At 35.7% G+C, this 12,549-nt stretch overlaps 1 protein-coding gene across 1 annotated transcript in view; it reads right to left on the minus strand.

Moving 5' to 3' along the window:
- Nucleotides 1–12,549, minus strand: part of CATSPERB (catsper channel auxiliary subunit beta) — a 207,045-nt gene that overhangs the window by 11,114 nt on the left and 183,382 nt on the right. Inside the window, exons 23-24 of the mRNA XM_021004314.2 lie at nucleotides 11,569–11,704; nucleotides 8,048–8,148 (exon numbers count right to left, since the gene is read on the minus strand). Of these exons, the coding sequence (XP_020859973.2) occupies nucleotides 8,048–8,148; nucleotides 11,569–11,704 (237 nt within the window). The remainder of the gene's footprint in view (nucleotides 1–8,047; nucleotides 8,149–11,568; nucleotides 11,705–12,549) is intronic.

The following is a 12,549-nucleotide window of genomic DNA, read 5'->3' on the forward strand; positions in this document are numbered from 1 at the left end:
TTCTGATACTCCCCCATCTTGGCTTCCAGGGCAATGGGTTTTTAGAAGCAAAAACAAACAAAGAAAAGCCTTTCAGCCCAGTTAGCACATGTATATTAAATTACTACTTAGACACAGGATTGTAACTGGGGTCTGATAAGGCCTCTCAAGTTGATGAGAAAGAAGATGTAATGGAAAGAAATATGGACTGAGAGTCAAGATTTTAATTCAAATCTTTGCTCTAACTATGTAATAATGAAGGTCTCTTAAGGTCTCAGTACCTCAGTTTCTTCATTGGTAAAATAGGGATAATGGTACTTAGTATGGGTGTTATTGAGGGAAAAGCACTTTATCAATGATAAAAAGCTATACAAATGTGAGGCTATTTCTATTGCTGCAGGATTGATGGTATTGGGGATCTTTGGCCAGTGAGTCATCTACAGGTAGATCCATGAAAAGGTCCAAACCTCAACTGGGCTAAAAAACAGAAAACATCTGTGTGTGTGCGTGTGTGTGTGTGCGCGTGTTTCTGTGTGTGTAATATTCAACTCATTACCACATGCTTTCAACAAAAGGAGCAACAACAAATCCCAGGGAGTTTAAATTTTTATCCTTCTAAATGCCCCTTCCATGCTCTGTGCAGCCACTAAAGTTCCCTTCTCCCCCTAAGGTCATCCTTAATCATTTTAATTAGATATAATCTAAACACAATGTTGGCAGGGAAGCACAGCTTTCAATTTGCACCCTGCCTCACACCTTGCCCTATATAGTTCCTATATATTTTTTATAGTTCCATTTCTGTTTATGTGTGTGTGTGTGTGTGTGTAGGTGTACATACATACATACATATATGTATATACATATACACATACGTATACATATACATACATACATACATACATACATATGGCCACTGAGAGTTGAATTATAGTACACCCAAGTATGAAAAATAGGACCTGCCTATTCTACCTCTTAGGTACAAGAATTACCCACACACACACATAAACACATGTAGTTCACATGGTGCCAGTTCAGAATTAAATCAAGGTCTTGGATACATGAAAGTCTCTCAAGGACTACTAGTATTCAAATGAAGTCATCATCCTGACATTGTGGGTACTACCATCACCAACCTAGTTCACACCTCCCCATGACCTCTCATCCTATGTCATTCTTGTTCATATATTACCATGAGCCATCCCATATAGAATCTCCACAATAGATAGATGGCCTTCCTTCCTTTAGGACTTTTAATATTTTATACAAGACCAGTACAATCACCGGACTGTCTAAATCTCACTTTCAATATAAAACCAATTTCCATACTTTAAAGTGCCCTTTCAGTATGCACTTTATGATGTCTTTTTTTTATTAATTTATTTTTATTTATTAACAATCACTTCCATATGTTTTAGAGTTTAAAATTTTTCTCCCCCTCCTCCCCTCTACCCTCCCCAAGATGGCACACAATCTAATATAGGCTATACATTTACATTCCTATTAAACATATTTTCACATTACTGAAGTTACAAATAAATATTAAAACCAATAGGAGGAACCATCAGAAAGAGGAAACAAAACCCAACAGAAGGGGGAAAAATGATAGCGATTCAACTTTCATAGTTCTTTCTTTGGATGTGTATAGCATTTTCTATCACTAGGCCTCTGGAGATGTCTTACATCCTTGTAATGCTGAGAAGGGTTAAGTTTAACAATATTAGTCATTGCACAATGTGGCTGTTCTCGTGTACAAAGTTCTCTAGGTTCTGCTCACTTCACTGAGCATCAGACCATATAAGTCTTTCCAGGTTTTTTTGAAGTCAGCCTGTTCATCCTTTCTTACAGCACAATAGTATTCCCTTACATTCATATGCCACAACTTGTTCAGCAATTCCCCAATGGATGGGCATCCTCTCAATTTCCAATTCTTTGCCACCACAAAAAGAGCTGTTATGAATATTTTTCTACATGTGGGTCCTTTTCCCATTTGTATGATCTCTTTGGGATATAGCCCTAAGTATTGATGGATCAAAGGGTATGCACATTTTTATACCCCTTTGGGCATAGTTCCAAATTTTTCTCCAAAATGGTTGGATCATTTCACAACTCCACCAACAATGCATTAGTGTTCCAATTTTCCCACATCTTCTCCAACATTTATCATTTTCCTGTTTTGTCATGTTGGCCAATGTGATAGGTGTGATGTGGTACCTCTGAGTTGTTTTGATTTGCATTTCTCTAATCAATAATGATTTAGAGCATTTTTTTCATATGACTATAGATGGCTTTAATTTCTTCATCTGAAAACTGTCTGTTCACATCCTTTGACCATTTATCAATTGGGGAATGGCTTGTATTCTTATAAATTACTCTTAATTCTCCATATATTTTAGAGATGAGCCCTTTATCAGAGAGACTGGTTGTAAAAATTCTTTCCCAATGTTCTATCTTCTTTCTAATCTTAGTTGCATTGGCTTTGTTTCTGCAAAAACTTTTCAATTTAATGTAATCAAAATTACCTATTTTGCTTTTCCTCTATCTCCTGTTTGGTCATGAATTCTTCTGTTCTCCATAGATATGCTAGGTAAATTATTCCTTGTTCTCCCAGTTTACTTATAGCATCAGCCTTTATATCTAAGTCATGAGCCCATTTTGACTTTATTTTGGTATATGGTGTGAGATTTGAGTCTATGCCTAGTTTCTGCCATACTCTTTTCGTTTTCCGGCAGTTTTTTTTCAAACAGTGGGTCCTTATCCCAGAAGCTGTGGTCTTTGGATTTATCAAATAATAGATTACTATAGTCATTGACTACTGTGTCTTGCATATTTAACCTATTCCACTGATCCACCTCCCTATTTCTTAGCCAGTACCAAGCATTGCTTTGCTGCTTTATGATGATTGCTGCTTTATAATATACAATTTAAGATCTGGAATTGCTAGGCCACCTTCCCCTGCATTTCTTTTCATTAGTTCCTTTGATATTCTGGACCTTTTGTTTTCCAAATGAATCTTTTATTATTTTTTCTAACTCTATAAAATAATTTTTGGTAGTTTGATTGGTATGGCACTGAATAAGTAAATTAGCTTAGGTAGGATTGTCATTTTTATTATATTAGCTCAGCCTACCCATGGGCAACTGATGTTTTTCCAATTATTTAGATCTGATTTTATTTGTGTGAAAAGTGTTTTGTAATTGTGTTCATAGAGTTCTTGGGTTTGTTTCGGAGGTAGACTCCTGAATATTTTATAATGTCTACAGTAAGTTTAAGTGTGATTTCTCTTTCTATCTCTTGCTGTTGGGCTTTGTTGGTAATATATAGAAATGCTGATGATTTATGTGGGTTTATTTTATAGCCTGCAACTTTGCTAAAGTTGTTTATTATTTCAAGTAGTTTTTTACTTGATTCTCTAGGATTCTCTAAGTATATCATCATGTCATCTGCAAAGAGTGATAGCTTTGTTTCTTCTTTGCCTATTCTAATGCCTTCAATTTCTTTTTCTTCTCTTATTGCTAAAGCTAATTTCCAGTACAATATTGAATAACAGTGGTGATAATGGACATCCTTGTTTCACCCCGATCTTATTGGAAATGCTTCTAGCCTGTCCCCATTACATATAATGCTTGCTGAAGGTTTTAGATAATGCTATTTATTATTTTAAGGAAGACTCCATTTATACCTATGCTTTCTAGTGTTTTTAATAGGAATGGGTGTTGTATTTTATCAAAAGCTTTTTCTGCATCTATTGAGATGATCATGTGGTTTCTGTTGGTTTTGGTGTTGATATGCTCAATTATGCTGATAGTTTTCCTAATATTGAACCAACCCTGCATTCCTGGTATAAATCCTACCTGGTCATAGTGTATTATTCTTGTGATAAGTTGCTGCAATCTATTTGCTAGTATTTTGTTTAAAATTTTTGCATCTATATTCATTAGAGAAATTGGTCTATAATTTTCTTTCTCTATTTTGACTCTTCCTGGTTTAGGTATCAACACCATATTTGTATCATAAAAAGAATTTGGTAAGACTCCTTCTTCACCTATTTTCCCAAATAGTCTATATAGTATTGGAATTAATTGTTCTTTAAATGTTTGATAGAATTCTCATGTAAATCCATCTGGCCCTGGAGATTTTTTCCTAGGGAGTTCATCAATGGCTTGTTCAATTTCTTTTTCTGAGATGGGGTTATTTAAGTATTTTACTTCCTCTTCTGTTAATCTGGGCAATTTATATTTTTGTAAATATGTATCCATTTCACTAAGATTGTCAAATTTGTTGGCATATAGTTGGGCAAAATAATTCCTAATTATTGTTTTAATTTCCTCTTCCTTGGTGGTAGCTTCACCCTTTTCATTCTTGATACTAGTAATTTGGTTTTCTTCTTTCTTTTTTTTAATTAAATTAACCAAAGGTTTACCTATTTTATTGGTTTTTTCATAAAACCAGCTCTTAGTTTTATTTATTAGTTCAATAGTTTTCTTAATTTCAATTTTATTAATTTTTCCTTTGGTTTTCAATATTTCTAATTTGGTGTTTAGTTGAGGATTTTTAATTTGTTCTTTTTCTATGTTTTTTTAGTTGTATGCCCAATTCATTGATCTCCTCTTTTTCTATTTTATTTATGTAAGCATTTAGAGATATAAAACTGCTTTTGCTGCATCCCGTAGGTTTTGGTATGTTGTCTCATTATTGTCATTCTCTTGAATGAAATTATTGATTGTTTCTATGATTTGTTGTTTGACCCAATCATTTTTTAGGATTAGATTATTTAGTTTCCAATTATTTTTTAGTCTATCTTTCCATGGCCCTTTATTACATATAATTTTTATTGCATCATGATCTGAAAAGGATGCATTTAATATTTCTGCCTTTCTGCATTGGATTGTGAGGTTTTTATGCCCTAGGACATGGTCAGTTTTTGTGTATGTGCCATGCACTGCTGAGAAAAAAGTATATTCCTTTCTATCCCCATTCAGTTTTCTCCAGAGGTCCATCATACCTAACTTTTCTAATGTTCTATTCACCTCCTTAACTTCTTTCTTGTTTATTTTGTGGTTAGATTTATCTAGTGCAGAGGGGGAGGTTCAGGTCCCCCACTAGTATAGTTTTGCTGTCTATTTCTTCCTGTAACTCCCTGAACTTCTCTAAGAATTTGGATGCTATACCATTTGGTGCATATATGTTTAGTAATGATATTACTTCATTGTCTATGGTGCCTTTTAGCAGGATGTAGTTTCCTTCCTTATCTCTTTTGATCAGATCTATTTTTGCTTTTGCTTTGTCTGAGATCAGGATTGCTACCCCTGCTTTTTTTACTTCAGCTGGCATAATATATTCTGCTCCAGCCTTTTACCTTTACCCTGTATGTGTCACTCTTTTTCAAATGTGTTTCCTGTAAACAACATATTGTAGGATTATGGTTTTTAATCCATTCTGCAATCTTTTCCTTTTATGGGAGAGTTCATCCCATTCACATTCACAGTTATGATTACTATCTGTGTCTTTTTCTCCATCCTTCCCCCCATTTACGCTTTTCTTTCTCCTTTTTCCTTTCCCCCCCTTCACTGGTGTTTTGCTTTTGACCACCACCTCCTTCAGTCCCTCCTCCCTTTTATTATCCCTTTCCTTTTTCTTCCCCTTTACTCTTACTGCTCCTTCCCTCCCTTCTTCCCCTCTTCTTTCCCCCCCTTTTCTTTCCCCTTTTCCCTCCTACTGCCTATAGGGCAAGTTAGATTTCTATACCTAACTGATTATGTTATGCCCTTCTTGAGCCAAATCTGATGAGAGTAAGGTTCAAACAATGCTCACCCCCTCCCTTCTTTCCCTCTGCTGTAATAGGATTTTGTGTCTTTTCCTGTAATGTAATTTACCTTTGTCTGCCTCCTCCTTTCTCAGTACATTTTCTAAGATCAGATTGATCCACTTATTTGGATCTATTTAACCCACTTGATTAGATATTTTTTTTATCATTACATCAGAGTCAACTAATATCTACCCTCTTTATGTATACTCCTTTAACATGGTGTAATAACAATACAGTTCTCAAGAGTCGCAAATGTCATATTTCCTTATAGGGATGTAAACAGCCCACCCTTATTAACAACATATTGTATCTTTCCAACCCATTTACCTTTTTAATGTCTTTCTTGAGTCCTATACTTGAAGATCAAATTTTTTGTTGAGCTCTGGTCTTTTTATCAGGAAGGTTTGGAAGTCCCCTATTTCATTGAATATCCACCTCCTCCCTTGAAAAATGATGCTCATTTTTGCTGGGTAGTTGATCCTTGGCTTCAATCCAAGCTCCTTTGCATTAGGGAATATCATGTTCCATGCCCTGTCATTTTTTAATGTAGAAGCTGCAAGGTCCTGTGTAATCCTGACTGTGGTTGCATGATATTTTTTTCTGGCTGCTTGCAGCACCTTCTCTTTCATCTGGTAACTTTAGAATTTTGTCATTATATTCCTTGGCATTGTCAATTTGGGATCTCTTTCAAGTGGTGAGCAAGAATCAGTCAAACAGAAACAAAAAAATGAAAAAATAGATGAAAACGTAAAATACCTCATTGGTAAAACAACCGACCTGGAAAATTGATTCTTGCTCTCTCAAAAAGACATTAGTTTCCATTTGTCCAATTCTAGTTTTTAACAGATTGTTTTCTTCTGTTAGTTTTTGTACTTCCTTTTTCAATTGGCCAATTGTGTTTTTTAGGGACTTGTTTTCTTCAGTGTATTTTTTTTCCAATTGGCCAATTGCATTTTTGAAGGACTCTTCTACCTCTCTCATTTGACTATGAAAATCCTTCTTGAGCTCTTCTAAGAAGGCTTTTTGGGCTTCAGACCCATTCATATTCCCTTTTCTTGTTGCAGATGTGGGTTTGTTGACAATGTTGTCCTCTTCAGAATTTCTGTCTTGATCTTCACTCTTCTCATAATATGAACCTATGGTACATTTCTTTTTACTCATGATGTTTCTTTATTCCGGGCCTTTAAAGAGATTGAGCTCTTCTGCTGGGGAACAGAGAGCACTGACCCAAGCTTCTTGTGTTGGGAGCCTAGATCTTGGTCACTGGCTTTGTGTGCTGGGGCCTCTTATGTCGGCAATTGGAGGCTGTAGGATTCTGGCAGCTTACCTCAGGTTGGGCTGGAATCAGCAAGGCTGGAACTTTCAGTCAGTTCTAGGTTGCCTGTGTTTCCTTTGCTTTAGCTTTTTTCAACTCTTTTGAGATGGGTGCTGCAGGGTGTTTATCTGCCTGGGGCCCCCTGCAGTGTTGTCTCCCTCCTTTCTGCTAATGCACTGGGAGATTCCTTTGTGGTAGAGTACGGAGGCACCTGGTGGTTTTCTGAGCTGGTTTCCACCGGTTCCCTCACACACACACATCCCACCCTCACTGAGGCACTCAGAGGTCCAGGTGTTGGTGTTTGCCTGTTCTACCACCTGAGCTTCAGGATTTCTTCACAATTGGAGGCTGCAGGGCTCTGACAGCTTACCTCCTGTTGGGCTGGAACCAGCAAGGCTGGGGCTTTAGGAAGACTTTAGATTGCTTTCTTCACCTCCTTTCAGATGAATGCTGCAGGGTACTTATCTTTCTGGGGCCCCTTGTAGTTCTGCCTCACTTATTTTTGCTGAGGCACTGGGAGACCTGTTTGCTAGGCTGCTGCACTGCTGCTCCCCATCTTTCTTCTAGTTCAGCTGTTCCAGGGTTTTTTTCTGTGGTGATATTTTCTGGGTTTTCAGAGGTTGATAGGGGAGAGTAAGAGCGACTACCTTTTCACTCCGCCATGTTGGCTCCCGGAAGCGAAAGTTCCTATGATGCTTTTTATTCCACTTCTTGGACACAAGTCATGGTGACCCCAAAAACTCAAAAAAAGTGAAAAAGAAATTTTTCTCTTTCCATGGACAGAAAATGGCTAACTTCAATATACCTGGAGATAATATTCTTTTCACTCACCAAAATATTTTCCAGATTGTGAACAGAAGCATATTAATTTAGTTAATACATAGTATAAACTTTTATTCAAAATTATAAAATGAAGAAAATAAGCAAAAAAAAAAGTATGAACTTACAGTTATGCTCAGGTTGAGATCCTTTGGATTATACACAGTATCAGAAATGGATTTTTCTAAGTACTCTCTCATTTTTGCAGTTTCAACTGTCATTTTTTGATCTATAAAATGACCAAGATATTTTTTTCAGGCATGCATGTTTTCCAATATTATCATTCATGGTGATTAACATGTATAGCTCACATTTATGTAACCTTTTAAGGTTTACAAAACATTTAATTTTTCTAATTTTATAAATGGGGAACTGAAACCAAGAGAAGTGAAATTATTCAATCTAAGTCACTCTGGAAACACACAATAATTAATTCACTGTTATGCTTTAGGTACATTGTAGGTTCAATAGACTCTGGGGATGGCCTGGGAACATGACCACCATAGATAATTCTTCTATAGAAAAAAATGTATTCCAAGGTCCAAACAAATGACTTATGACTAATCTCTTCATAAATTTGACTCTTCCTCTCTTCTTTGCCTCCTCAACTAACGACAATGCTCAGACATCCCAAAGAGTAATTCTGTATGTGAAGGCAATATGTAACACCTTGCTTCCCCGTAACTCAACCCCCTGGAAATAATGGGAGCATTTCTACAGATATGATAGATGGGACTTTTCTTGAACGAAAGGAGAAAGGTTCAAAATCTTCTTGAGAATTGCATCACCAATATTGCCATAGATTTAGAACATCACAGCTTCTACCATTTGTAGCTCTCCCGAGGCTTCAGTTAGCCACACAGAAAACCCTTTAATAATCCTCTTTTGGATACACAAAACTTGTGTGGTGATATTCTTCCTTTTTTCTCAAAATGTGGGATACTGATTTCCTACATAATCATTCACTTGGAAAAGCATTTTCTGCCAAATGAAGAAAATGAAATAAATAACTGTTCAAGAGAGAAACTGATGAAGTGTACATGTTTTAAAACTCCTAAAATATACAGAAAAACTACAGATTACTGCAGTGAGCATCCCTACTAGACCAAGGAAATTAGATCTAAAATGGAAGGTTAATAACATAATGGGAATAATAATAACTCACAAAGTTGTGATGAGGATAACTGAATTATAGAATTGCAGACCTAAAAGGAACCTTAGAGATAAATCTGTCCAACAGTCTCATTTTACAGATGAGGAAACTGAGGTTCAGAAATGGAAATGTCTCAGAAACAAGACAATGCATGTAAATTTCTCTTAAGAATTTACATGAATATGAGATTTTAGAATTATTTTTGACATATTTTAACATATCTTAGAATTGTAATTTTTACCCATATACACTGTGGAGTACCAATTATTTCAAATCCCAAGGAGAAAAGCCTTAAGTTAGAGAGATTTTTAACCTATGGCCTGTAAAACTTAAAATGTATTTTGATAAATATTTAATAGAATTTATTTTCTTTGAAAGGATACATATTTAATGTTTAAATATTATTTAAAACAGCATTACAAAATGCTATTTTGAGAAAGAGTCCATAGGCTTGACTGACTACTAAAGGAGTCCATGACAAAAAAAGTTTAAGAACCTTTACCCTAGGTTATCTTATAAAGTAGGGTTGAACCCCATGGACCATCCATAGTAAAGGCTTTGCAGGGGCCATCCCATGGCTCATGTACTTGAATTTGCCTCAGCAATGTCAGGAACACATGTGGCTCATGACTGAAGGACCTATTCATCTGGGATGACTTAACAAACCTGAGTGATACTTTATCTGCCTTCACTACCCCTCTTTTCATCCCACCTCACCTCCACTCTCATGTACATTCTACATTGAATACCTTTATAATTCCTACCTTGGAGAAACTCTAAATGTGAGGCAAAACCTAAGCCTCAAGTAAATTTCCCCAGCTTTGATGTGGAGAGTGAAGGGTGTTTGGTGGTGGGTTCCCCTCATTACATATTTTCAAGCAAAACCTAAATGATCACTTGACAAGTTTTTACCAGAGAGAGGTTTTTTTTAGAATCAGGTTAGAGTAGATGGTCTTATGGGGTCCCTTCCAACTCTGACATCCTGGGATTCTGATATACCACAAAGTTTTTAGTACGCTGATTAAATGCTTCTGGTCTCATACATTTTAGTAAAGGTAAATGATTTATCTATTTTCTATCATCTTTGCTACATGACTCATCCAAAGTCTCTGTAATGTAGCTGCACCACCCCCTTGACTTCCTGTAAAGTTCAATATTTATCATACGATCATATAGAAGGCATATAGAACTTTTGAGCTCAAAGAGACATTAGAATCTGAGACCCAGAGAAGTTTAGTAGCTTATCCAAGGGTACACAGGTAGTGACAGCATTGACACTTGAACCAGGTCTTCCAAGTCCAAATTAAGATTGATCTTTTCATTGTGCACAGAGTAAGAGAAAGCTTCTGTTCTTAATTTTTGTACCCCTATGTCATTAAGCATGACTCTCCTGACTTTTATGGGAATCTCATCATCAGTCATTATTGTATGGATGTAGAATAAAGTAATCTAACCTTATTTGTACCTACCAATCTCTTATTTAATTCCTGTTTATGCCCTGTCAAAGTTAATTTCTGTGGACGTTGTCTATGTACACTATGAATTTTAGTCATGGGTACTTTACAGCTTCATTTTACAGATAAGAAAATTGAGACTAAAAGGTTAGTCTTCTCTTCTTCAGGCTAAAAAAATCCCATATCCTCACCATGTTGCTTATTAACCTATTGATGGATTGTAAATCATCAATGTTCACCACAAAAGTGGTGTCCAGAACTTAGTAACAATGCAATAGATAAAGCATGGAGCACAATAGGACTATACCTTTCCTTCCTCTGAACATAATCCTTCAGAGCAGCTTAAGACCACATCAGCATTTCTGGCTGCCTTATCACGTGATAAGGCAGCCAGAAATGCTGATTCCAATCAACTAGAGAATCCAATGAGATTCCAATCAACTAGAACCCTCAGAGCTTTTTCACATGAACTCTATTCTTGCCACAGATTTCCCCATCCTGTATTTATGCAGTTAATTTTTTTTAACTCAAGTACGTGACTTCTACATTTATCCACATTTAAGTTCATCATATTAGCTTCAATTTTCTATCTTAATCTTTTCATAGTCTGATTTTTAAGCCAATACGTTAGCTTTGTGTCACCCACAAATTTCATAATGATGTGATTTCCATTTTTATACTAAATTTGGGTATACCATTGACTAAACAGTAGTCAAGAGTTAGTAAGAAAACAAGTTAAAGGAGAAAACATTGACAGATTGAGATAAGTAGCTGAAACTTGAACTTTATATCTGGGAGTGCTAAAATCCTGAAATATTTTACATAAAAGAATCCATATTATTCCTTTAAAGCTAAAATGAAATTAGTAGAAGGAAAACAAGAATGGTGACCATTTCTAACTGCTTTTCCAAAGGACTTCTCATGAAGTCGTAGACACTTCTTGTGGATTCACAGGGTCTTATATATATAGTTCTCCATTTGTAAACCTCTAGTCTAAATGATTCTGCACTTAACAATTAAGTTAGAAATAGGTAAGTCTTACTGAGTTGCCAGTTTGTCCTCTTATTCACTTCAGATACAGTAACAAGATATGGAGCTTCCATTGGGATCAAGTTATCTTCATCTTTGATATTCAAAAAGAGAGGATACTGGTTAACTGGATACGGAAAACGAACAACCTGAAAATGAATTACAAGAGGACTTTTGAATATTGAAGAAATATCACCATATTTCTTTTAAACTTTCATATCAATAATACTCTTAGTTCCCTTTAGTAAATAATGTAATTTATTTAAAAGTGAAATCTACCTCTTTAGTTTTTTGGTTTTTTTTTTTTTTCTCACAGAATGGAATTTAGAAACAAAACAAACTTCTGTACTGGAACAACAGCATGGATTCCAAGAAGTAAAATAAAAGGCTACTTCCTTGCCTCCAGTTTCTCAAAACCTTGTGATCTGTCTTTTAATCACATCGCACAACTGAAACTCTCCTCTCCAAAGGCAGGCAATTACTCAAGAAAAGGCCAAATATGATGGCCTTTTCTCAATCGAAATCCTTCTTGAGCTCCATACACAGCATTTGATACTATTGACCAAACTCTCCTCTGAGGTAATCTCTCCTCTGTCAGGTATTCTTGTGATAATTATTTCTTTCGGTTCTCCTCCCGACTTTTTGACTGTCTCTGCTCAGTTCCTTTTGCTGGATCATAATCCACATCACATTCCCCTATTGTGAGTATTGCCCAAAGTTCTGTGCTAGACTATTTTCACTTTCTACTTTCTCTCTTTTAGCAGTCTCTTCTGCTCTCCAGTTTTCAATTATCATCGATATGCAGATGGTCCCTAAAGATACACACATATATGTATATATAGATATACAGTATATATATATACACAATGCAATTATCTATATGCATCTATATGCAGTGTATACACACATGTGTGTCTTTAAGAATCATCTGCATACATACATGTATATATACACATATATGTATATATATGCATGTGTATACACACACACACAC

This window comes from Phascolarctos cinereus, unplaced genomic scaffold, assembly GCF_003287225.1.
Source record: "Phascolarctos cinereus isolate Bilbo 61053 unplaced genomic scaffold, phaCin_HiC Scaffold_3;HRSCAF=262, whole genome shotgun sequence".
In the NCBI taxonomy this organism is placed as follows: Eukaryota; Metazoa; Chordata; class Mammalia; order Diprotodontia; family Phascolarctidae; genus Phascolarctos; species Phascolarctos cinereus.